This window comes from Gorilla gorilla, chromosome 8 (assembly GCF_029281585.2).
Source record: "Gorilla gorilla gorilla isolate KB3781 chromosome 8, NHGRI_mGorGor1-v2.1_pri, whole genome shotgun sequence".
Lineage (NCBI taxonomy): Eukaryota > Metazoa > Chordata > Mammalia > Primates > Hominidae > Gorilla > Gorilla gorilla.
Window position 1 is genome coordinate 80,702,760 of NC_073232.2, and position 27,224 is coordinate 80,729,983.

At 48.1% G+C, this 27,224-nt stretch overlaps 1 protein-coding gene and 2 pseudogenes across 1 annotated transcript; all 3 read right to left on the bottom strand.

Annotated features, from left to right (window-relative positions):
• Positions 1 to 10,358: 10,358 nt before the first annotated feature.
• Positions 10,359 to 11,380, bottom strand: LOC115936032 (putative uncharacterized protein FLJ44672; annotated as a pseudogene).
• Positions 11,381 to 11,646: 266 nt separating this feature from the next.
• LOC134759148 (uncharacterized) lies at positions 11,647 to 15,351 on the bottom strand (annotated as a pseudogene).
• Positions 15,352 to 15,559: 208 nt separating this feature from the next.
• On the bottom strand, positions 15,560 to 16,545 carry LOC109027802 (putative uncharacterized protein FLJ92257). Its single transcript, XM_063709782.1, has 2 exons — positions 16,254 to 16,545; positions 15,560 to 16,160 (listed from the first exon to the last, which is right to left on the bottom strand). Exons 1-2 carry the CDS (start codon positions 16,254 to 16,256, stop codon positions 15,597 to 15,599), a joined length of 567 nt encoding a protein of 188 aa, XP_063565852.1. The 5' UTR covers positions 16,257 to 16,545; the 3' UTR covers positions 15,560 to 15,596.
• Positions 16,546 to 27,224: the final 10,679 nt, after the last annotated feature.

Here is a 27,224-nt window from a genome sequence, read left to right on the forward strand (position 1 = left end):
AAGAAAACTGGCCAGGTACTGTGGCTTATGTCTGTAATATCAGCATGTTGGGAGGCCAAGGCAGGATTACTTGAGCCCAGAAATTCCAGACCAGCCTGAGAACTTGGCAAAACTCTGTCTCTACAAAAAATACAAAAATTAGCCAAGTTTGGTGGCATGTGCCTGTAGTACCAGCTACTTGGGAGGCTGAGGTGGAAGAATAGCTTGAGTCTGGGAGGTCAAGGCTGCAATGAGCTGTGATCGCACCACTGCACTCATGCCTGGGTGGTAGAGTAAGACCCTGTCTAAAAAAAAAAAAAAAAAGAAAAATCACTAAGCAAAATAAGACATGTGAAGGATCATGTCAAAGGTAAGAAAAATTAGGGGAACATTAAAAGCTTTCTTCCCAAGCCACTAAATCAACTTAACTAACAAAATTACCACTTGATTTAGCATTAGAAAATTACATTACCTATCAAACATAAACCCATTAATCAAATACTAAAGAAATTTCTGAGTTAAATGGTATAATGTTAGCTTATGCCAGAGCTGACCTTGAAAGATTGTTCAAATATGGCTCAGTGTGATTGAAAGTTCTGTGTGAATATGTTTTTGGAAAGATCCAACAGCAACACCTTAGTGTATGTTTTTGAAATAAAATGTATCTGAGTAGGAGCAAAGTTATTCTCAAATTTCCATTTTATAGCTGGAGATGTTATACCGTGACATATATGATAGGACCCAATATGGATTAATCCCTTTTAGAAGTCAATCAGGAAGAGGGGAGCAGTTAAAACAGTTGCTTGGTTTACAAACAGTAGAACAATTTTCTTATTCACACCATCTGATTATTGTATTTTACTTTTTCCCCAATGTTTAGACTACACAATGAGTTAAGAATGATAAAAATAAGCTCACCAATATACTATGTACATATTTACCAAAATCTGTGCATGCCTATACACATAAACACAGCTGATAATTTGTTAGGCTCATTTGTAATTTTTGTCATGTAGACCAGTTTTTTATTTAAATTGAAGATTAGTATACATTTTAAATGATTAGTCAAAATAAAAAATCTAAAATGTGCTCTAAATACCTCTTAGGTCAGAAAAAAAAAAAAGTCAAAACTAGAATATAGAGAAATTAAGAAATGTCCTAAATTTCTAATCTGACAAAAATTCATACAAGATTTAAATATTTTAATGGAAAATAGAACAGAACTAATCATTGAAGAAATTATAGAAAGGAAACAAAATAAACAGATTATATGGAGGATTTTTAGAAGATAAGTAAATAAATTAATATACTAGGAAAAAACAAGGGAGATATAATTGATAAATAAATACAGGTAAGAGTTCTTTTGAAATAATGATAAAATAGAAAATCTCTGTCAAAACTAAAAGGAAAGTTGCATAAATATATAAATAAATGATAAAAAGATGTTGCATACATATATGACTTTTTCAGAATCAAAAAATTTTAATTTCTGTAATAAAATTTAAATGTTTATAAACTTAAAAAACTAGAAGAAAGAATGTTGACTGTTCACAATACAAATAAATGACAAATATTTGAGGTGATGGATATGCTAATTATCCTTATTTGATCATTGGACATTGTATACATGTATCAAAATATCACTCTGTATCCCATGAATATGTGCAATTATTTGTCTCAAAAAAAAACAAAAAAAAGATAATGGGAGAATGTTGAAAACTCAGAGAGAAGAGCAACTCTCACAGATAGGGATCCAGATAACATTAGCAGCTGATTTCTCGGCAGAAACCTTGAAGGCCAGTAGGCAGTGGATTATATATTTAAAATAATGAAGAAACCTGTCAATTGAGAAATCTATAGCTGGAAAACTTATCCTTCAAAAATGAGGAAGAAATTAAGACATTTCTGGATTTTTTTTTAAAACTGAAAAAAATCCACTTATCCCTGAATTTGCCATTCAAGAAGTGTTAAGTCCTTCAGGTTGAAATAAATGAACTCTAGGCAATAACTATATAAGTAAATAAGCAAGCTGTATGAATATACAAAGCTCTCTGGTAAAGGTAAATACATAAACAAATATAAAAACAGTCCTATTGTAATTTTGGTTTGTAACTCTGCTTTTTATTTTCTACATAATTTAAAAGGCAAATGCATAAAATGTAATTGTAAATCTGTTAGCTGGTATACAATGAATAAAGATATAATTTGTTACATCAATAACATAAAAAGAGTAGAGCTATATATATAGCAGTAGAATTTTGGTATGTGATTGAACTTAAGTTGAAATAAATTCAAATTAAAATGTTATAACTCTAGGATGTTATATGTAATTCTCATAGTAACCAAAAACGAAATATACATAGAATATAAACAAAAGGAAATGAGACTAGAAACAAAATGTGTCACTACAAAAAAATCAACTAAAGATAAAAAAGAAATAATTGAGAAAATGATTGGCAAAAATCAGTAACTCTGACGTATTAAAACTTTCCATGCTACATAAATCTGAAAACTCTATTTCACATAAAACTAGAGCTGAAAGAGACAAATATTTACCTATAAAGTTAAAAGTTATATAGGGAACAAGCACTAATTTTTTTTGGAAAAAATTATAAAAAGAGTAAAAATATGCCTTATACTACCCTAATTTCATGTTTTACAGCTCTGGGAAAATAGAAAATAAAATGTTCTGTTAGCATGAATCCCTCTGTGCCCCCAAAAAACCCTATGGATTACATCATTATTACCTAAAAAGTCTATTCTCAAATGCAGCAGAGTGATATTTTTTACAAGGTAGATATTAATTTTAGATATGGAACAATATTGGTGATTTCAATTTTATAACACTGGGTTAAGATGAAAGAATGAGAAGATAAAGGTCCCTCAGCAATATAACTCACAAAGATGTTCAGAAGCAGTAAGAAGTTACATTAATTATCTTTTGAAAGTCAATAATCTACATCTTTAATGTATGCATATAGCATAGCTAATGTACTATCGCTGGGTCCATTTATTCAATGAATAATTGCCGCTATGTGTCAGACATTTTTCTAGGCCTAGGAATGGATACATAAGTGAACAAAGCAAAGATTCTGGTTCTTGTAGAGTTTCCATTAAAAGACCATTTAGTAAAACTTTTCTTCCCCCAAATTATAAAATCTGTAAGATGATTTAACAACTTGTGTAAAAGTCATTGTGGGCCAGGCACGGTGGCTCATACCAGGTGTGGTGACTCATAGCACTCTGTCACCCAGGCTGGAGTGCAGTGGCACAATCTCTGCTCACTGCAACCTCTGCCTCCTGGGTACAAGCGATTCTCCTGCCTCAGCTTTCTGAGTAGCAAGGACTACAGGTGCACACCATCACGCCTGGCTAATTTTTGTACTATTAGTACAGACGAAGTTTCACCATGTTGGCCAGGCTGGTCTCGAACTCCTGTCCTCAAATGATCCGCCCACCTCGGCCTCCCAAACTGCTGGAATTACAGATGTGAGCCACAATGCCCGGCCTTATTTTCTACAACTTTGGTAACTTTAGCATATACCCCAAATCTGTAAGACATAATATTATAATTCAAATGCAACTCATGGCTTCTCATTGTACTCTTTCTCTACCTTTTGAATTATTTATTCTAATACCAGTTTTAATTCTGACACGAAAGCATAGGAGTTCTAATCAAAATCCAACCTTTTATCATAAAAACTATGAAGAAATTATGAGTAGAATTTAAAAAAGAAAATAGGCCTACTAATTAGATTTGTCTTTGTAGCATTTAACTCTATAATAAATAACATAATATTTTATGCCTATGAGTCCCCAACAAAGCCTCCAGCTTCTATTTAGATATAAAATGTAAAAGTCACTACTGGATCCACAAGCAAGACTATGGTAAAGAAATTTCTCCACCTAACCAGCTTCTTTTACATGATGTTACATATTTCTTTTGTTTTTTCATTTTGGCAAATATTGATTGTCATCTTCGTGTTTGTCTATGTCCTAAGTGCTGGGATACAGAATCTGAAAAGATGGACACAGGACCTGCCTTCAAGTTCACCCTTTTTTTTTTTTTTTTTTTTTGAGATGGAGTTTTGCTCTTGTCACCCAGGCTGGAGTGTAATGGTGAGATCTCTGCTCACTGCAACCTCCACCTCCGGTGTTCAAGTGATTCTCCTGCCTCAGCCTCCCAAGTAGCTGGGATTACAGGTCCCAGCCACCACGCCTAGCTAATTTTTGTATTTTTAGTAGAGACAGCGTTTCATCATGTTGGTCAGGCTGGTCTCGAGCTCCTAACCTCAGGTAGTCGACCCACCTTGGCCTCCCACAGTGCTGAGATTACAGGCATGAGCCACCATGCCCTGCTAGGAGTTCACGCTTTAGTTGGGGAAAATATACAATAAGCAAGCCAATTTTTAAAATGAGAACTGCAATTAGAGTTAAATGCTACAAAGACAATCTCACAGGAAGATGGGATGTAGAATGATAAGGCTCTCAGAACAGTAAGAGAAACTATTGCTTCTTACGATGTTTGTCTTTCTTTGTATCAGTGCTCAGCTGAGTCTGCAGTTCTTCAGAGGCAGCTTTCATTTTATAAAAATCTATGATTTCTCCTTCCAGTTGTTTTTTCTCTTCCTGGAGCTTCCTTATCTCCTCCTGTTGAATCATTTTAAGATGCTCGAACTTGTCCTGCAGCTGTGAAACCAATGTGCAGTTGTGACACCAAAGCAGTGTGGCTGAACACCCAAAAGAATATGCTTTTTTCTGATTATCAAACAAACCCAAATCATCACAATAGAGCATGATCTTAATAGCAATCTCAAAAACTCAGGAGTAAACACTCAGGGAATTTTTCTTTTCTTTCTTTTTTCTTTTTATAAGATGGAGTCTCACTCTGTTGCCCAGGCTGGAGTGCACTGGTGCGATCTCAGCTCACTGCAACCTCCATCTCCCAGTTCAAGTGATTCTCCTGCCTCAGCCTGTTGAGTAGCTGGGACTACAGGCATGCACCACCACTACAGGCGTGTGCCACCACACCTGGCTAATTTTTGTATTTTTAGTAGAGATGGGGTTTTGCCACGTTGGCCAGGCTGGTCTCAAACTCCTGACCTCAGGTGATCCTCCCGCTTTGGCCTCCCAAAGACTCTTTTTTTTTTTTTTTTAATATAGAGACAAGTTCTCAGTATGTTGCCCAGGCTGGTCTGAAACTCCTGAGCTCAAGTGATCCTCCCACCTCAGCTTCCCAAAGTGCTGGGACTGACTGGATGCAGTGGCTCATGCTTGTAAACTCAGCACTTTGGGAGGCCAAGGTGGGAGGATCGCTTGAGCCCAGGAGTTCAAGACCAGACTGGGTGATATCACACAATAGTAAACTTCAACAGGAGAGAGAATCTGTAAACTTGAATATAGATCTTCTGAAATTATCCAGTCAGAGGACAAAGAAAAAAAGAATAAAAAAGAGAAAAGAAGGATGGGCGTGGTGGCTCAAGCCTGTAATCCCAACACTTTGGGAGGCCAAGGCAGGCAGATTAAGAGGTCAGGAGTTCAAGACCAGCCTGGCCAACATGACAAAACCCCATCTCTACTAAAAATACAAAAATTAACCGGGTGTGGTGGCACACTCCCAGCTACTTGGGAGGCTGAGGCAGGAGAATCACTTGAACCCAGGAGGCGGGGGTTGGAGTGCAATGTGAGCCGAGACCACACATTGCACTCCAGCCTGGGTGACAGAGCATGACTCTGTCTCAAAAAAAAAAAAAAAGAAAAAAAAAGACAGAGAAAAGAAAGCCAACAAGACACCATTAGGCAAACCATTGTCAGGTTATGGGAGTTTGAGAAGGAAAGTAGACAAAGGAAAAGAAAGCTTATTTAAAGAATGGCTGAAAACTGCCTAAATCATGGGAAAGTTTTAGACATCTAAATCCATGAAGCTTAAAGATTCCTAAAGAGGTTCAAACCAAATAGATACTCACCAAGTCACAATATAATCAAATAGTCAAAAGTTAAAGAAACTTTGCAGGTCAGGATAGAATCAAATAATACATTCAAAGTGCTGAAAGAAAAAAACTGCCAGCAACTAATACTATGTCTGACAAAGCTGTCCTTCAGAAAGAAAGAAGAAATAATGTGTTTCCTCGACAAACAAAGCTGAGGGCATTCAGGACCACTAGGTCTACTTTAAAAAAATGCTTAACGAAGTTTTTCAAGTAAAAATGAATGAAGTTGGGAGCGGTGGCTCATGCCTGTAATCCCATTTTGGGAGGCCGAGGTGGGTGGATCACCTGAGGACGGGAGGTCAAGACCAGCCTGGCCAACATGGCAAAACCCCACCTCCAGTAAAAATACAAAAAATTAGCCAGGTATGAAGGCCACTGAGATCGTGCCACTGCACTCCAGCCTGGGTGAAAAGAGTCAAACTACATTTCAAAAACAAAAAACAAAACAGACAAAAAAAACAAAACTTGAGGCCTGGCCTTCTGCTCCTCTCCAACCCCCTCTTCTCTGGGCCCAAGCCACCTTGGCTGAGGAGGGGGCGAGGAGGTGTGAGCCCCTGCCAGGAACCCCCTGCCCGGACCAAGTACTCGGCCCCCAGGCCTGCGTTCAGTGAGGCCTCCCTGACTGACACACGTCAGCATGTTCGTGTGTAGGAATGTGGAAGGTCACTCTGTGGCCGTGTTCCCCTGGTACTCCATCCCCTTCCTGACCCCTCCCTGCAGCCACACAAGGCCCAGCAACCTGCCAGTCACTCAGTGGCCTCCAACCAGAGAAAACAACCTGCCAAGTTGGCAGCTGTTGCTCATGAGCGTCCACCAGGTGGGACGGGGAGTGTTAACCCTGGGCGGCCCCCTGGAGCCACCTGCCCTGAAAGCCCAGGGCCCGCAACCCCACACATTTTGGGGGTGGTGGAACCTGGTAAAAGCTCACCTCCCACCATGGAGGAGGAGCCCTCGGCCCCTCAGGGGAGTCCCTGCTGGACAGTGAGACAGAGAATGACCATGATGATGCTTTCCTCTCCATCATGTCTCCTGACACCCAGTTGCCTCTACCACTCAGATGATGTCAGGCCCAGTCCCTCAGTGCCCTGCGCAAGGAACAGGACTCATCTTCTGAGAAGGATGGATGCAGCCCCAACAAATGGGACAAGGACCACATCCAGTGGCCCATGAGTGGCGGTCATGATCTTCAGCAAGCAGCACCAGGCCCTGGCAGGGTGCACCAGGGTCACCCCAACCAGGATAACCTGACCGTCAGCCAGATGTTGAGTGAGCGGTGGTACACCCTGGGGCCAATGAGACACAGAAATACCACGACCTGGCCTTCCAGGTGAAGGTGGCCCACTTGCAACAAGGACCAAAAGAAGTCCAGCTCAGAGGCCAAGCCCACAAGCCAGGGGCTAGCAGGAGTGTAACAAGGGCTCGTGGGAGCAGAGCATATCAGAGACGGTCACTGCCACTGCCCCTGGGGTGTCCTCTGAACTCCTGTCAGTTGCAGCCCAAACACTCCAGACTCGGATACCAAGGAGCAGCTTCTGTGGGGCAGAACGGCTGCACACAGTCAGGGAACCTGGCTCAGCCTGGCCCAAGCCTTCTCCCACAGGGGGGTACACAGCCTGGATGGCAGGGAAATAGACCGTCAGGCACTACAGGAACTGACACAGGTGGTGTCTGGCACTGTATCATACTCTGGCCCAAAGCCTTCTACTCAGTATGGAGCTCCAGGCCACTTTGCAGCCCCTGGTGAGGGAGGTGACCAGTGGGCAGCCCTGCTGCTGCCCACCTGAGCTGCTCATTCCCAGCACATGGCCAGTGAGGACATAGCAAGTGACAAGGCGCACATGGTCATCCATGAGGAGGAGGGGTGATGATGTCATTGCTGATGATGGCTTTAGCACCACTGACACCGATCTCAAGTTCAAGGAGTGGGTGACCGACTGAGAGTGGGGACAACTCTGGGGAGGAGCCAGAGGGCAACAAGGGCTTTGGTGGGAAGGTATTTGCACCTGTCATTCCTTCCTCCTTTACTCCTGCCGCCCCTTACTGGATCCTGAGCCCCCAGGGTCCCCCGATCCACCTGCAGCTTTTGGCAAAGTCTATGGTCCCACCCTGTCCTCCTCCTACACATACTCGGATGCTTCCTCCTCAACCTTGGCACCCACCTCCTTCTTACTGGGCCCGGGAGCCTTCAAAGCCCAGGAGTCTGGTCAAGGCAGCAGAGCGGGCCCCCTACGGCCCCTACCCCTGGGGATGGGGGCCCAGGGATGCCTTCCAAGGCGACCTGTTTCTTCCCAATGGATCCTGCCACCTTCTGGTGCAAGAGACCTGAAAGTGTGGGCGACCTGGAGCTACCAGGCTCCTCAGTCATCAGGGTCCCTCCCAACACTAAGGCTTTCCTAGGCAGGATCTGGGCTGAGCCACCTGGGGGACAGAGCCTGAAGAGAAACTGACTGGGCTTTCGGGGTCGGGGCAGAGGGAACCCCATGGACATGGATCCCACACTGGAGGACCCCACCATGCCCAAATGCAAGATGAGAAGATGCTCCAGCTGCAGCCCAAAGCCCAACACCCCCAAGTGTGCCATGTGTGATGGGGACAGCTTCCCTTTTGCCTGCACAGGTGGAGAAGCTGAGGACAGGCTCAGGGAACCAGAGACCGAGAAGGCGCTGTCCTCTTCACTGCATGCGCCCTGGACCAGTGCCGGCCCTGATCATGCAGCTCTTCCAGGCCCACTGCTTCTTCCTGTCCACTAGGCCACAGCCACCCTCCAGGCCCACTATGCACACATCTTCCCCTCCAAGGTTTGTTCTTCCCCTGCCCTGACTCCCAGCCCTGTGGGGGTCCTGACCGGACCTCACCTGGCTCAGACTCTTGAAGCTGCCATGGCTGCCCCACCACTGCCTCTGCCTGAGAGTCACGTGAGGCTGAGAGTAGGGGCAGGGGCAGCAGTGGTGCCAGTTGGGGGGCGGTCCAGTGGGAGAAGCCTCAGCCTCGCGGGATGCTCCGTGGGACTGATGACTGCATGATATTCTGGGCACCTCACGGATCTTCAACTGCAGGTGAAACGGATGCTGGTGGTGGGTGCAGAGCCACTGGGAGCCGCTGCATGGTTCCCAGAGGCTGGACTGGGGCAGGTGCCAACTGAAGCTGCTGGGGCAGCATGGGCAGGATATTCTGCACACAAACCTTGGAGAAGATGATGTGTGCATAGCGGGCCCACTGCTGCTGCCCCTGCCCTGACTCCCAGCCCTGCCTGACCCCACCTCACCCTGCTCAGGCTCTGGTGCAACCCTGGCTGCCCTGCCACTGCCTCTGCCCCAGAGTTGGGGCCTTGACAGCCTGGTTGGAAGGGGACAACCCAGCCCTGCCTCAACACCTGGGGGTCTCCATAACTACCACAGGCACGTGGGTGACCCCAAAGAAGATCCCAGGACTCACAGTACCCCGAGAACATGGACAGTATGTGAGGGTAGCAATGGAGGGCAGGATGATTATCTTCTCCCAGGTAAAGCCATTTAATCCTTTCAGTTTGGGACAGAATAAGGCCTGCCTCTTTTTTTTTTTTTTTTTTTTTGAGACCGAGTCTTGCTCTGTCGCCCAGGCTGGAGTGCAGTGGTGCGATCTTGGCTCACTGCAACCTCTTCCCGCCGGGTTCACGCCATTCTCCTGCCTCAGCCTTCCGGGTAGCTAGGATTACAGGTGCACGCTACCATGTCCGGCTAATTTTTGTATTTTTAGTACAGATGGGGCTTCATCATCTTGGCCAGGCTGATTTCGATCTCCTGACGTCGTGATCCGCCTGCCTCCACCTCCCAAAGTGCTGGGATTACAGGCATGAGCCACCACGCCTGGCCAAGGCCTGCTCCTCTTATCTATACCACCTACCCCTGCAGCTGTGCCGGGGGAAAGCTGGGCAGTTTCCCTCCTCCGAGCCCCTGTACATACCATGAATTGTGGGACCTTCAGAGCTTTTCACTTTTCGGAAAATAGCTCCTGCTGGGGCTACAAGATGGAGTGTGAAGAGGGCCTTGGGCCACAGGGAGGTGCCTGTGGACTAGGGGGAATTCTTGCACCCCTTTTTTTCCCAGAGGGGCTGGACTCAGGTGAGTATGGGGGTGGGGGCTCCTGCACTTCGACACAGGCAGCGGGAGGGTTTTCTCCCCATTCCCTCTTCACTCCCAACTTGAGCTATACTTTTTAAGAAAGTGATTCACCCTGCCTTTGCCCCCTTCCCCAGAACAGAACACATTGATCATGGGCGATATTTTTCATTGTGCCAAAAAGTGGCCATGACCATCATTAAACCTGTTTAACACCAAATAATAAGGAAAATAAAATAAAAAATTCGGGCATGGTGCAGAAACTCACTCCAAATAAATTACTTACCAAAATATTTATATAATGGTGGAAATATTCCAAAATTCCATATTTTGGGATTTATACACAAAAGATAAACAAATTAGAGGCCAAGAGGCTGCCGGAAGGGAAAAACGGGGCCTGGGAAGGCTGTTGTGAGGAATGAGCTGGGCCTAAAGAGGCCACTGGCAGGCAGGAGCTGGACCTGCCGAAGCGGCCGAAAGGCAGGAGCTTTGGACTGGGGAGGCCGCAGTGAGGCGAGAGCTAGCTGGGTGTGGAGGGTACACTGTGAGGCCGAGGCCGAGGCCGGGCCGGTGCAGCCCTTCGAGAGTCCGGAGGCCGGGCCTGCAAAGGCAGACTGGAGGTCAAGTTCTGGGCCTGAAGAGGCCGCAAAAAGTCAAAAGCGGGGCCTGGGAAGGCCGCCGAGAACCATGAGCTGGGCTGGGCTGGGCTGGACTGAAAGATGCCACTGGGAGGCAGGAGGAGCTGGGCCTGGAGAGGCTGACTCGAGGAAGTTTTGCACCTGAAGAGGCCGCAGAGAGGATGGAGCTGGGACCGGGGAGGCCGACTTGCTGCTCCTCCAGGCCCAATTCCAGGCCAACTTGAGGACGACTTGGGCCTGCAGAGGCCGCCGGGAGGCCGGAGCTGGGCCTGGAGAGGCTGACTTCGGGATGATTTGCACCTGCAGAGGCCGCCGGGAGGCCCAAGCTGGGCCTAGAGGAGCCCACCGACCGGAGGCCATTTGGGGCCTGCAGATGCCATCGGAGGGCAGGAGCTGAGCCTGGAGAGGCCACCGTGAGGCCTCAGCTGGGCCTGGGGAGCTTGGCTTCGGGAAGTTGTGGGTCTACCAGGGCCGCTGGGAGCTGGGCAGGAGCTGAGTCCAAAGACGTTGTTGGGAGGCCAGAGTTGGGCCTGGAAACGCAGCCGGGAGGAAGAGCTGGGCCCGGAGAGGACGCCGGGAGGCTGCAAGTGGGTCTGGAGAGGCTGACTTGAAGAGGCCCGGCCTCTGCCTCCCACAAGGCGGCCTCTGCAGGCCCAGCTGTTCCTCCTGGCTGCATCTCCCACCTCCCAGCAAACAAGTTCTTTTGGCTCAGCTCCCGCCGGCCTTTGTAGACCCCGAAGGTTCTGCAACCAAGCTCTCAGGCCCACATCCCGCCACAAGTAGCCTAAACAGTCCCAGCTCTGGCTGGAGAAGAGAGTCTGCAGGCCCTGCTGTTGCCTCCACCCAGGGGTGTCTCCAGGCCCAGCTCTCGACCCACCGCGACCTCCCAGGCCTAAGTCCCTGCCTGTTTCCCAGCAGCCCACGTGCGACCCTGCTCCTCCCTCACAGTGGCCTGTTGAAGCAGGGGCTCACGCTGACCTCTCTCAGCGTGGGAGGGGCCGGTGTGAGGCAAGGGCTCACGCTGACCTCTCAGCGTGGGAGGGGCCGGTGTGAGGTAAGGGGCTCACGCTGACCTCTCTCAGCGTGGGAGGGGCCGCTGTGAGGCAAGGGGCTCACGCTGACCTCCCTCAGCGTGGGAGGGGCCGGTGCAAGACAAGGGCTCACGCTGACCTCTCTCAGCGTGGGAGAAGCCAGTGTGAGGCAGGGGCTCATGCCTCTGGCAGGGTGCCAGAGGCATGAGTTGGGCATCAACAGGCCACTGTGAGGAGGAGCTGGGCCGCACACGGGCTGCTGGGAGGCAGGCAGGGGCTTGGCCCCGGGAGGCCGCCGTGGGGGCAAGAGCTGGGCCTGGAGAGGCTGTTCTCCAACCAGTGCTGGGCCTGTAAAGGCCACTGGGAGGCAGGAAGTAGGCCCGAAGAGCTTGGCTGGAGAAAGTTCGGGGCCTAGAAAGGCGGTTGGGAGCTGGGCAGGAGTTGAGCCAAAAGAGCTTGCTTACTTGCTGGGAGGCAGGGCCGGGAGAGGCCGACTTCAGGACAACTTGGGCCTGCAGAGGTCGCTGGGAGGCCCAAGCTTGGGGTGGAGGAGCCCACCGACCGGAGACCATTTGGGGCCTGCAGATGCCATCGGAGGGCAGGAGCTCATCCTGGAGAAGCCACCGTGAGGCCTGATCTGGGCCTGGGGAGCTTGGCTTGAGGAAGCTGTGGGCTGACCAAGGCCGCCAGGAGATGGGTAGGCACTGAGTCTAAAGAGATTGTTGAGAGGCAGGAGTCAGGCCTGGAGACGCAGCCGGGAGGAAGAGCTGGGCCCAGAGAAGACACCCGGAGGGTGCAAGTGGGTCTGGAGAGGCCGACTTGAGGAGGTTCTGGGCCCGGAGAGGCCGCCGGAAGGGAAAAACTGGGCCTGGAAAGGCCGTTGTGAGGTATGAGCCCCATGGGCCTGAAGAGGCCACTGGCAGGCGGGAGCTGGGCCTGCCAAAGCGGCCGAGAGGCAGGAGCTTTGGACTCTGGAGGCTGCAGTGAGGCAAGAGCTAGCTGGGCGTGGAGAATCTGCTGTGAGGCAGAGGCTGGGCCTGTGCAGGCCTTCGGGAGGCAGGAGGCCGGGCCTTGTCGAGGCCTGCAGAGGCCACCGAAAGTCAAAAGCGGGGCCTGGGAAGGCCGCCGGGAGGCATGAGCTGGGCCGGGCCGAAAGAGGCCACTGGGAGGCAGGAGGAGCTGGGCCTGGAGAGGCTGACTCGAGGAACTTTTGCACCCGGAGAGGCCAAGATGCCAGAGCTGTGCCTGGGGAGGCCGACTTGAGGATGACTTGGGCCTGCAGAGGCCGCCGGGAGGCAGGAGCTTGCCCTGGACAGGCCGACTTGACGACAGTCTGGGCCTGCAGAGGCTGTCGAGAGGAAGAGCTGGGCCTGGAGAGGCCGACTGGAGGAAGTCCAGGGCCTGGAGAGGATGAAAAGCAGCAAACGCTAGGCCTGGAAAGGCTGCCCTGAGGCACGGGCTTGGCCTACAGAGGCCACTGGGAGGCAGGAGCTGGGCCCGCAGAGGCTCCTGAGAGGGAGGAGCATCACCCCAGGAGGCCACGGTGAGGAAGAGGTGAGCCTGGAGAGCCCACTGTGAGGTAGAGGCCGGGCCTGTAGAGGCTGCCGACAGGCAGGGGATGGGCCCGTTGAGGCCACGAGAGGCATGAGGTGGGCCTCAACAGGCCAGTGTGAGGCAGGAGCTGACACTTGGGCAGGTTGCAAGAGGCATGAGTTGGGCCGAAAGAAGCCACCGTGAGGGAGGAGCTGGGCCTGTACAAGCTGCCAAAAGGCAGGAGCAGCTTTGGACTGGAGAGGCCGCAGACAGGGAAGAGCTGGGTGTGAAGAGTCTGCTGTTAGGCAGAGGCTGGGCCTGTACATGCCCTCGGGAAGCAAGAGGCTGGGCCTGGAGAGGCCGACTTGAGAAAGTTTTGCTCCTGGAGAGGCCACTCAGAGGCAAGAGCTGGGTGAGAAGAGGCTGCCTTGACGTCGATTTTGGCCTGCAGAAGCCACCGGTAGCTAGGAGTTGGCCCTGGAGAGGCTGACCTGAGGACAATTTTGGCCTGTAGAGGCCACTGGGAGGGAGAGCTTGGTCTGGAGAGGCCAACTGGAGTAAGTTCGGGGCTTGGAGAGGATGCACAAAAGGAAACGCTCAGCCTGGAAAGTGTGCTGTGAGGCATTAGCTTGGCCTACACAGCACTTGGAGGCAGGAGCTGGGCCTGCAGAGGGTGACTTCAGGACAATTTTGGCCTGCAGAAGCCTTTGGGAGGAAGAGCTTGGCCTGGACCGGCTGACTGGAGGAAGTTTTGGGACTGGAGTATGCGTCAAAAAGCAAAAGTTAGGCTAGGAAAGGCCACTTCGCGGCATGATCTTGGCCTACAAAGGCAATTGCGAGGCAGGAGCTTGGCCTGTAGAGGCTGCCGAAAGGCAGGAGCTTGGCCTTAGGAGGCTATGATCAGGCAAGTGGTGGGCCTGGAGGGTCTACTGTGTGGTAAGAGTCTGGGCCTGGGTAGGCCAACATGAGGCAGGAGCTGAGTTAGGAGAGGCCAACTTTTGGAGAATTTGGGCCTGCAGAGGCTGCCAAGAGGCAAGAGCTGTGCCTGGAGAGTCCATCTTTTAGCATGAGCTGGGCCTAAAGAGACCATTGTGAGGCAGCAGCTGCCTGGGAGGCAGGCAAATTCGTGGCCTGGGGAGGCCACCGTGAGGCAAATGCTCAGTTTTCAGAGGATGCCGTGAGGCAGGGAGAAACTTGGCTTTCAGTGGCCACAGTGAGGGAATAGTTTGATTGCTGAGGCTGCCGGGAGGCCGAAAGTGGGCCTGGAAAGCTTTACTTTAAGAAGTCTGTGGCCTACAGAGGCTGCCAGCAGCTCAGCAGGAGTTGGGCCAAAGGAGGTTGTCATGAGGCAGGAGACGGGCCTGTAGGTGCACTGGGAGGATGAGCTCGTCCTGGAGATGCCGAGTTAAGGACATTCTGGGCCTGGACAGGCTGCAAAAGGCAAAAGCTGTGCCTGGAAAAGTCGCCATGGGGCATGAGCTTGGCCTAAAGAGGCCACTGCAAGGCAGGAGCTGGGCCTGTAGAGGCTGCCGAAAGGCAGGAGCTTCGCCTGAGGATGCCACAGTGAGACACCATCTGGGTCTGGAGGGTCCACTGTGAGGCAGAGGCTGGCCTGTAGAGTCCAACAGTAGACAGAAGTTGGGCAAAAGGCTGATGTGAGGAAGTTTTGGGCTTCAAGAGTCAGCCACGAGGCAGGCACTAGGCCTGGAAATGGCCCAACAGTCATGAGTTGGGCCTAAATGGGCCACTGTGAGGGAGGAGCTGTGCCTGTTGAGGCTGCTGGCAGGCAGGCAGAAATTTGGCCTGGGGCAGCTGCCATGAGGCAAGAGCTGGGCCTGGAAAAAGCCCCTGGGAGGCAAGAGCAGGGCCTGCAGAGGCTGTTCTCAAGTCAAAGCTGGGCCTGTTCATGCCACCGGGAAGCAGAAGGTGGGCCTGGAGAGTTTGACTTGACTTGAGGAAGTTTTGGGCCTACATTGGCCGCCATGAGCTGGACAGGAACTGGGCCAAAAAAGGCTGTTGTGAGGCAGCAGTTGTGCCTGTAGACCCAGCCAAGAGGAAGAGGTGGGCCTGGAGAAGCCCCCATAAGGCAGAGGCTGGGCCTGTAGACAGACAGGAGGCAGGAGCTGGGCCTGGAGAGGTCAACTTGAGGAGATTTTGGGCCTTCATAAGCCACCAGGAGGCAGCAGTTGGGACTAGAGAGTCTGACTTGAGTAAGTTTTGGGCCCGGAGATGACGTCCTGGGACAGGAGTTGAGCCTGGAGAGGCCACCGTGAGGCATGAGCTGGATGTAGAGAGGCCAGTGTGAGGCAAGACCTGGGCCTGTCTAGGCTACTGGGAGACAGGCAGGAATCTGGCCAGGGAAGGTTGCCATGAGACAAAAGTTGGGCCTGGAAAGGCCCTTGTGAAGCATGAGCTTGGCCTAAAGAGGCCACTGGGTGGCAGGAGCTGGGTGTGTGGAAGCTGCTGAAAGGTTGGGAGCTTGGCTTGGGGGGTCCACAGTGAGGCAGATGCTGGGCCTGAAGAATCTGCTGTGAGGCAGATGTTAGGACTGTAGAGGCTGACGGGAGGCAGAGGCTGGGCCTGGAGGGGCCACCAAGATGCAGGAGCTGGGCCTGGAGAGGCTGCAAAGAAGCATGAGCTGGGCCTGGTGAGGTCGACTTGAGAAAGTTCAGGGCCTGGAGAGAAGGCTGGGAGGCAGGAGCTGGGTCTAAAGAGGCCATTGTAACGACGGAGCTGTGCCTGTGGAGGCTGTTGGGAGGCAGTAGGCTCATCTGCGGAGACTGCCGTGAGGTAGGGTATGGGCCTAAATAGGCCATTGTGAGTCATGAGCTTGGTCTGTAGAGGCTGACTGGAGAAAGTTCTGGGCCTGGAGAGGCTGCCGGGAGGTAGGAGCTGGGCCAAAAGATTTAAGCACGTTTACATTTATTAGGGACTTTATTTCCATTATTACACTGTAATATATAATAAAATAATTATAGAACTCACCATAATGTAGAATCAGTGGGCGTGTTAAGCTTCTTTTCCTGCAACTGGATGGTCCCACCTGAGCGTGATGGGAGAAAGTGACAGATCAATAGGTATTAGATTCTCATAAGGGCAGCGCAACCTAGATCCCTCACATGCACGGTTCACAACACGGTGTGTTCTCCTATGAGAATCTAAATGCTGCTGCTGATCTGAGAAGGTGGAGCTCAGGCGGGAATGTGAGCAAAGGGGAGTGGCTGTAAATACAGACGAAGCTTTGCTCACTCCCTCACTCGACGCCACTCACCTCCTGCTGTGTTGCTCCTTACGGCTCCATGGCTCAGGGGTTGGGGACCCCTGCTCAAGTGCATCCAAAACGACCCTTCCCACACCAGTCTTCACAGTGGTCAAGTGCAGCAACCACTTAGCTCCCAAGGCATGTGCCTCAGCTGGCATTTCGTCACAATCAAGAGTTAAGTGGTAGCTTGAGTCATTGTGAGGTCACTTCCTGGAAATCACCAGCATCCCATTTCCCACTGGCAAAGAGCTCAGCACTGCCCCCTGGGAAACCAAACCTATGCCCAAATCCCATCTGTGTGGGTTTATCTCCTGGGACCCTTCCTAACATATTAGTCAGAGTCTCATCAGGAAGCATAAACCGCTCAAAAGTTTAAAGTGGTAAAATTTAATACACAGAATTATTCATAATAACAGGTGAACAGCATAATGAGAGATTGGCTAGCACAAAGTAAAGAGAACTCTAGAGAATGTAGGACTAGCCCAGGCCAGGCATGGTGGCTCATGCCTGAAATTCCAGCAATTTGAGAAGCTAATGCAGGAGGATTGCTTAAGGCCAGGAGCTAGAGACCGGTCTGGACAACACAGTGAGACCCTGTCTCTATCCAAAAAAAGAAAAAAATTAGCTGGGAGGGGTGGTGCACACTTGTAGTCCCAGCTACTCGGAATGCTGAAGTTTGAGCCTGGGAGGTCAAGGCTGCAGTGAGGCATGATTATGCCACTACAGTCCAGCCTGGTGACAGAGCAAGACCCTGTCTCAAAGAACAAAACAACAACAACCATTTACAGACAGAAAAGAAATAGAGCTAATAAGCTAAGGGAAGACGTTGAAATGTGACAAGTAAAGTAATATGAGGTCTTTTATCTATTTAAAATAATCAAACAAAAAATGACTTACTAAATTATAATACCCTGTGCTGGCAAAGGTGCAGTGAAATGGGCACTTTCTTATACTATGAGGGGTGTTTAAATTGTGTATAAGCCTTCCAGGGTAAAGCTTGTCAATTTTTTAAAATAATAGAGACAGGGTCTCACCATACTGCCATACTGCCTCCTCCAACCCTTGGCCTCAAGCAATCCTCCTGTCTTAGCCTCCCAAAGTGCTAAGATTATAGCTGGGAGGCACCCAAAACCTTGTCCATTTACATCAAGGGTAAGGAGAATGTCCATTCACCATGACTCACAGTAATCTTACTTCTGGGGAGACAATTCAATCTCAACAAAAGGTCATCTGTACAAACACAGTAAAAATCTGGGGAGTAACTGAAGACAGAGTTGGTAAGTGAAATAAGAAACAGTTATAAGAAATTAATCTATGGTATCAATAGGCACCTGGTAAAAGGTCAGTTGATGTTAGCTGCTACTTTTTTGTTGTTCTGAGACAGGGTCTCACTCTGTCACTGAGGCTGGAGTGCAGAGGCCTGATCATGACTCACTGCAGTCTCAGCCTCCCTGGGCTCAAGTGATCCTCCCAGCTCAGCCTCCCAAGTAGCTGGGACTACAGGAACATGCCACCACACTAGGCTAATTCATGTATTTTTCTGTAGGGATGGTGACTCCCTTTGTTTCCAAGGCCTATCGCAAACTCTTGGCCTCAAGCCATCCTCCTGCCTCAGCCTCCCAAAGTGTTGCGATTACCAGTGTGAGCCACCACACCTGGCCAGCTGCTACTTTTATCAATATTATTATTATTCCACTCAATTAAAAATTATTATTTTCAAGGCTATGCAACAGTATGTATCCTACAACGTAATTGTAAAAACATACCTTCGTCCCTCAGTATACAGAATTAGTTCCAGGCCCCATCTCTGCATATACCAAAATCCATGCTTACTCACGTTTTGCTGTCACCCCTCTGGAATCCACATATAGGAAAATTCCAAATATTAGTTGGGCATAGTGGCAAGCACCTATAGTCTCAGCCACGTGGGAGGTTGAGATCGGAGAATCGCTTCAGCCTGGAAGGTTGAGGCTGCAGTCAGCTGTGATAGCACTACTACACTCCAGCCTTGGAGAAGAGAGGGAGACCCTGTCTCAGAAAAAAACTAAACAAAATAAAACAGGTTAGAAATTGTAATGAGGTCTGTTGGGCAAAATTCCATATAAGCAAAGTATAAATTAATAAAGCAAATGGTGATAAATTAGTACGATTGACTTTCTGGAGTTTCTGACAATAAAAGTAAGGAAAGTGCAAAACACAAAGAGAGTAAAAAGAGAAATTAGGAAAGCATTCTACACGTTTAATAGGAAGACACTGGCCATGTTCGTGCAGCGGCAGTATGTCATGATATGACATACCTTGGAGAGAAGTTAACAGATGAGGAAGTTGATAAAAATGATCAGAGAAGCAAAATACTGGTAGCAACACTCAAGTAAACCATGAAATTTCCATAACTTATGTCAGCAAAGTGGGAATATTGTACAGTGTGTGTTGAAGTTCCTATACAACATTGTTTATCTGCCTTTTGTTTGTTTGTAAGGAATGTATATACTAAAAGTTCTTCTTGCTGTCAAAAGAATATGTGTGAATAAGTCATTTTAACTTATTCTTCTGTTTTTCTTTTATCTTCCTGCCATCATCCCACAGCCTTACTTTAGAAATTTTTTTTTTAGAAAACTGAACAAGTGCTCCTTGTGGTGGCACATACCTCTAGGATGGGAGGCAGGGGTGGAAGGGTCACTTGAGGCCATGAGTTTGACACCAGCCTGGCCAACAAAGTGAGACCCCATGTCTACAAAACAATTTAAAAATTAGCCAAGTATCGTCATGTATACCTACTGTCCCAGCTACTCAGGAGGCTCAGGTAGGAGGATCCTTAGCCCAGGAGTTCAAGGCTGCAGTGAGCTGTGATAGCACTACTGTACTCAAGCCTGGGTGACAGGGTGAGACCCCATCTCCTAAAATAAAAAACAAAGAAAAAAATAGTTCAAGTAGCAAGTTGTATGTGGCTTACACTGAATATTTCTAAACTAGAAATTCTTAATCTTTTGGGGTCTAACATCCCTTTACATTTTTTAACTTTATTGAAGATCTCTAAGACTATTTCTTTCCGTAAATAATTATATTAAAACTAGAAAATAAGACAAAAATTTTTAAATATTATTCATCACATATTAAAGCCATTACATGTTGATATAATACAAGATTTTAAAAATATTTAATATTCATCACATATTAATAATAAAACCATTACATGTTGATATAATACTTTTGTTTTTTTCTTTGAGACAAAGTCTTGTTCTTTTGCCCAGGCTGGAGTGAAGTGGTGCAATCTCAGCTCATTGCAACCTCTGCCCCGCAGGTTCAAGCGATTCTCCTACCTCAGCCTCCCAAGTAGCTGGGATTACAGGTGCCCACTACCATGTCCGGCTAATTATTGTATTTTCTTAGTAGAGAAGGAGTTTTCTTAGTAGAGAAGGCTGGTCTTGAACTCTTGACCTCAGGTGATCCACCCGCCTGGGTCTCCCTAAGTGCTGGGATTACAGGTGTGAGCCACCGCGCCCACCCTGATTAATATATGTTTTAAAACACTGATTAGACAGGCAACAACACTGGGCAGGGGTCTCCTCATTCCCAGCGACACAAACCCCACTGCACGGCTGCGGGGTTGCAAGGGCTGCAGAGCCAAAAGGCTCTGACTTGAGATTTCATTATTTTACTTGTATTTTTATTTGTATTGTGAGACAGGTCCTGCTCTGTCACCCAGACTGGAGTGCAGCTGTGCACTTACAGCTCACTGCAGCCTCGACCTCCTGGGCTCAAGCCATCTTCCTGCCTCAGCTCCCCAGTAGCTGGTAGTACAGCTGAGTGCCCCCATGCCTGGTTATTTTTTTAATTTTTTTGTAGAGTGAGGGGTCTTGCTATGTTGCCCAAGCTGGCCTCAAACTCCTGACCTCAAGAGATCTGCCCACTTCAGCCTCCTGAGTAGCTGAAACTACAAGTACACATCACCATGCCTAGCTACATTTATTTCATTTTGAAAAATATTTTTGTAAAGAGCAGATCTTGCTGTGTTGTCCAGGCTGGTCTTGAACACCTGCCCTTAAAAGATACTCCCACCTCTGCTTACCAAACAGCTGGGACTACAGGCATGAGCCACTGCAATGAGCCTGAAGAGATTTCTTTAATCTAGCATCCCATACTTGGTAGGATTGGGAAAGGCAGTAGTGTTTTTTAAAATTACTTAATAATTTCAGTAACAATCAAACTCAACCTTGACCCCTGCCTTCTCTCACACCCCATATCCAGTCTGTCAGGAAATCCTGTTGACTGTCTTTGACATGTACTAAAGATCGTCACCCAGCAACTCCCTGGCCTCCTCCCCTACTTCTCCCCTCTGACCATCTCTCAACACCACCAGGACCCTGGTCAGGACCACCATCATCTCCCGCCTGGATGTTGCCAAAGCTTGGCCCCCATGCTTCTACTCACATCTTCCCACAGTCTTTCTCAACTCAGCAGCCAGAGAATGCTTTTAAATTGGGAGACAGATCATGTCGCCTCTCTGCTCAGAACCTTCCCGCAGTTCCCATCTGAGTCAGAGTAAAAGCCAAAGCCCCAGGAATAACCTCCCAGGGCTTATGTGATCTGTACTGATCCCCACCCAGCAACTCCCTGACCCCCGTCCCCTAATTCTCTCCCTCTCTCCGTCTGCTCCATGGGCCTCCTTCCAGAGCCTCAGACACACCTCAGACACTTTATTCTATTGTTTCTGCCTACAAGCCTCTTCCCTCAGCACCTTGGCCAGCTCCTTCCCCTCCTTCAAGTCTTTACTCAATTTTCACTTAGGAGGCCACCCCTGACCACTCTATTTAACATTGCCATCTGTCCCCATGCCCATCATGCTCATTTCTTCTTTCTTTACTTTCTTCTTTCTTTTTTTCAAGATCTCACTCTCACCAAGGCTGGAGTGCAGTGGCGCAATCACAGCTCACTGCAACCTCAAATTTCCAGGCTCAAGTGATCCTCTCACCTCAGTCCCCTGAGTAGCTGGGACTCCAGGTTCATGCTATCATGCCTGGCTAAATTTTTTAGTATTTTATTTTATTTTATTTTGTGACAGAGTTTCACTCTTCTTGCCCAGGCTGTAGTGTAATGGTGCAATCCCAGCTCACTGCAACTTCCACCTCCCAGATTCAAGTGATTCTCCTGCCTCAGCCTTCCAAGTAGCTGGGATTACAGGTGCGTGCCACCACGCCCAGCTAATTTTTCTATTTTTAGTAGAGCCGGGGTTTTGCAATGTTGGCCAGGCTGGTCTCAAACTCCTGACCTCAGGTAATCTGCCCACTTTGGCCTCCCAAAGTGCTGGAATTACAGGCATGAGCCACCATGCCTGGCCAATTTTTTCATTTTTTGTAGAGACAAGGTCTTACTATGTTGCCCAGACTGGTCTTGAACTGCTGGCCTCAAGTGATCCTCCTGCCTAAATTCCTAAAGTGCTGGGATTACCGGCATGAGCCATCATGCCTGGCTTCATGTTCATTTCTTCTTGCTGCTGCAACATAGTTTGCAGTTTCCTACATTTAGTGGCTTAAAACACCACAAATCTACCATCTTACAGTTCTAGGGGCCAGAAACCCAAACTAGGTCTATTAAGGCTAAAGTCAAGGTGTCAGCAGGACTGCATTCCTTCTAGAGACTCTAAAGTGTTCCCTTGGCTTTTCTAGCTTCTAGAAGCCACCCCCATTCCTTGGATCATGGCCCCTGACTCCATCTTCAAAGCCAGAAGTGAAGCATCTTCAAATCTCCCTCTCTTACCTCTGCTTTCATCACTACATCTCCTGCTCCAATTCTGAATCTCCTACTCTCTTTCTTTTATAAAGACCCTTGTAATTGCTGGGCATGGTGGCTCCCACCCAGAATCCCAACACTTTGGGAGGTCAAGGCAGGAGGAACACTTGAGGCCCGAAGTTTAAAACTAGCATGAACAACATAGTGAGACCCCCGCCTCTAGAAAAAATAAAATATTAGCCCAACATGGTGGTATGCGCCTGTAGTCCCAGCTACTTGAGAGGCTGAGGTGAGACAATCGATTTAGCCCAGGAGTTTGAGATCAGCCTGGACGACATAACTAAATCTCATCTCTACAAGGATGAGGTGGGAGGATCACTTGAGCCCAGGAATTTGTGGCCAGCTTGGGCAACAAAAGAAGACCCCATCTGGCCAACATGGTGAAACTCCAATTCTACAAAAATGAGCGGGCATGGGTGACATGCATGTGTAGTCCTAGCTACTTGGGAGGTTGAGATGGGAGGATCGCTTGATCTCAGAAGGCCAAAGCTATAGTGAGCTATGATCACATCACTGCACTCCAGCCTGGATGACACAGGGAGATTCTGTCTCAACAAAAAGAAAAGAAATATATATTTCATCTCTGTCCCTGGTTCCTGGCACAGAGCTTCTAAAGCTCTTACAAAGACCTCAGTGATAGATGTGACAGGAACATCTTTTGTTTTAATATTTGGTCTTGGTCCCAGGTTTCTAACATAAGAGCCTCTAAGAATTTTGGGATCTCCAGCATGGTAAGAATGCATTTGGGGATGTTGTTGAGATGACTGGGTGACTGCAAGCTCCTAGATTTCTTCAGGAGGAGGGCTGATTGCCAACGGAAGCAACCACATGATTAGACGCTTGGAACTTTCAGCCTCATGCACTGAACTCCAGGAGGAAGAGGGGCTGGAGACCGCCTTAATCACCAATGGCCAAAGATTTTATCAATCATGCATGCATAATAAAGCCTCCATAAACACCCTGAACAGGGTTTGTGGAGCTTCCGGGGTTGCTGAACACAGGAGATGCTGGGAGGGTGGCATGCTCAACAGAGGGCATGGGAGCTCTGTGCCCCTCCTAACTTACCTTGCCCTGGGCATCTTTCTTTTTTTTGAGATAGGGTCTGGCTCTTTTGTCCAAGCTAGAGTGGAGTGGCACAATCTCAGTTCATTGTAACCTAAGCCTCCCCAGTCCCCAGCTCAAGGTGTCCTCTCACCTCAGCATCCCTAGTAGTTGGAACTCTAGGTGCACACCACCACACCCGGTTATTATTATTTTTTTGTTTTTTGTAGAGACAGGTTTTCACCATGTTGCCCAGGCTGGTCTCAAACTCCTCAGTTTAAGCAATGTTCCCACCTTGGCCTCCCAAAGTTCTGAGATTACAGGCGTGAGCCACTGCATCCAGCATGTACGTCTCTTTCATTGGCTGTTTCTGAAATGTATCCTTTGCAATGAACCAGCAATAGGGGATGAACTGGCCAGATGCGTTGGCTGACATCTGTAATCCTAGCACTTTAAGAGGCAGAGGTGGGAGGATCACTTGAGACCAGGAATTTGTGGCCAGCCTGGGCAACACAACAAGACCCCATCTATACAAAAAATAAATTAGCCAGATGTGGTGGTGCAGGCTTGTAGTCTCAGCTACTAGGGAGGATGAGGTGGGAGAACCACTGGAGCCCAGGCAGTCAAGGCTGCAGTGAGCTATGACTGCACCACTGCACACCAGCCTGGGCAAAAAAATAAGACCCTCTCTCTCAGAAAAAAAGAAAATAAACTGTTTTTCTGAGTTCTGTAAACCGTTCTAGCAAATAATTAAACCCAAGAATAGAGTTATGGGAACCCCCGATTTGTAACAGGTTGGTCAAAAGTACAGGTGACAACCTAGGACTTGCCATTGGCATCTGAAGTGAGGATGGTCTTGTGGGACTGAGCCCGTAACTTGTGGGGTCTGTGCTAACTCCAGGCAGTGTCAGAATAAAATCATGGGATACCCAGTTAATATCCAGACCACTGGAGAATTTGGTGTAGAAACTCCATACATACATTCAGTCAGAAGAGTGTGAGTAGAGAAAAACATGGGCTTTTCTGTCACCTGTCTACCTGCTTAACTGCATAGGAGAGGCAATACGTGGTGCTCATGAACAAAGCAAACATTAAAGTCGGACCAGACCCAACATTTGACTCAGTCTTAATATCCAGGTGAGCTTGGGCAAATCATTCATTATTCCTACGGCTTCATCACTCCATTCATAAAATGGGGATAATTGTGGCACCTACCTGTGATTCTGTGAGAATTAATGAAATATTATGCTTGGGGTTATTGTGATCATTCTATTCCAAACTATTTGACAAGGACAGTGATGGATGATGACATCAAAAAATCATAAACTGCAACTCAGGCAAAATTCCATACAAGCAAATTACTGTCTCTACAAAGCATTCCTGCCACACCTAATTCACCATTCCCTGAACAAAATATGCCATCTTCGTTGTTCAGGTCTGTACAGTGCTGGTTTCCCTTCCCGGGCAGTTTGCGCTATCCCATCCCAGCCCATTCCCCATCCCTCCACCTCCCCCTTCCCTCCCCACTCTCATACAACTCTTCCTCATCTTTCAGGACTTGGCTTCAATGTCACCTTAACTGGAAGCTTCTCTCACTCTCCAGAAGAGCTTCCCATTGCACTTGATGCATGCACTATTATTTGATCATTTTTAAGTTACAGTCCAAATCTTTTTGTACCTGAATAACATGTTGCCCAGTCTCTCTTCCTGGATTCAGAAGTCTTTCATGGTAGATCCAGCTGGAAGTGACAAAAAGACATCTTTTGACATAAAGGGATGACACAGACAGACATAAGTTCTTAAATGTCTTAAATGTTATGTGAAAATTAAACAGAATTCAAAGACTTGTGGGCAACACTTAGGAGGGAAAGTTACTGGGAATGTCATAAAGGGTTAATTTGTATTTTATTTTATTTTATTTTATTTTATTTTATTTTATTTTATTTTATTTTATTTTATTTTATTTTTTGAGACAGTCTCATTCTGTCACCTAGGCTGGAGTCGTGGTGCAATCAGGCTCACTGCAGCCTTGACCACCCGGGCTCAAGTAATCTCACTTAATTTTTATTTGGTTTAAGAAAGTCTTGGTTGAGGGTGGTGGGCTGAGAGAGGTATATTACTTGAGGCCAGGAGTTTGAGATCAGCCTGGGCAATATATTAAGACCCTGCCCCTACCAAAAAACAGAGTGAATGTGTGGAAGACAATTTTTCCACAGACTGGGAGTGAGGGAATAATTTCAGGATGATTCAAGTGCATTACATATATTGTGCACTTTATTTCTATTATTACTACATAGCAATATATAATGAAATGATTCTACAACTCATTATAACGTAGACTCAGTGGGATCTCTGAGCTTCTTTTCCTGCAACTAGACTGTCCATCTGGGATGATGGGAGACAGTAACAGAATATCAGGCATTAGATTCTCATAAGGAATACACAACCTAGATCCCTCGCATGCACACTTCACAACAGAGTTTGTGCTCCTATGAGAATCTAATGCTGCTGCTGATCTGACAGGACATGGAGCTCAGGTGGTCATGCAAGTGATGGGAGGGGCTAGAAATACAGATGAAGTTTCCCTTCACTCACCTGCTGCTCACCTCCAGCTCTGTGGCCCTGTGGTTGGAGACCACTGCTCAAGTGCATTCAAAAGGATCCATCCCATGCCATTCTTCAGAGTCATCTTTACTGCTGCAGTGGTCAACTTGTAGCACCCCTAAGCTCGCAGGACATATGCTTCAACTGGCATTTCACAATCAACAGTATGTGGCAGCTTGAGTCATTGTGAGGTCACTTCCTAGAAATCACCAGCATCCCATATCCCATTAGCAAGGAGCTCAGCACTGCTCCTTGGATAACCAAACCTATTCCCAAATCCCATCTGTGTGCGTCTATCTCCTGGTACCCTTCCTAGCATCAATTCTGTATTTGTAGGAGTCCAATCAGGAGACACAAACCACTCAAAAGTTTAAACTAGAATGAGCAAGATGGCTCACACCTGTAATCCCAGCACTTTGGGAGGCCAAGGTGGGTGGACTGCTTTGAGCTCAGGAGTTTGAGAACAGTCTGGGAAACATGGTGAAACCTCGTCTCTACAAAAAACACAAAAATCAGCTGGGTGTGGTGGCACTTACCTGTAATCCCAGCTACTCGGAGGCTGAGGCAGGAGAATTGCTTGAGCCTGGCAGGTGGAGGCTGCAGTGAGCAGAGGTTGTGCCACTGTACTCCAGCCTGGGTGACAGTGTGAGACCTGGTATCAAAAAGAAAAAACGTATATATATGTAAATTTAATATAAAAAGTATTAATTTTGGCCAGGCACAATGGCTCATGCCTGTAATCCCAGCACTTTGGGAGGCCAAGGCAGACAGATCACCTGATGTCAGGAGTCCGAGACCAGCCTGACCAGCATGGAGAAACCCCATCTCTACTAAAAATACAAAATTAGCTGGGCATGGTGGCACATGCCTGTAATCCCAACTACTCGGGAGGGTGAGGCAGGAGAATCGCTTGAACCTGGCAGGTAGAGGTTGTGCTGAGCCGAGATAGCGCCATTGCACTCCAGCCTGGGCAACAAGAGTGAAACTCCATCTCAAAAAAAAAAAGGTATTAATTTTTACAGAGGATCAGCACAATGAGGGACACACTAGCACAAAGTAAAGACAACTCTAGAGAATACGGAACTAGCAGAGGCCAGGCATTGTGGCTCATGCCTGTAATCCCAGCAATTTGAGAAGCCTAGGCAGGAGGATCGCTTGAGGCCAGGAGTTGGAGACCAATCAGTGCTAAATAGTGAGACCCTGTGTCTACCAAAAAAAGAAACATTAGCCAGGTGTGGTGGTGGTGCACACCCGTAGTT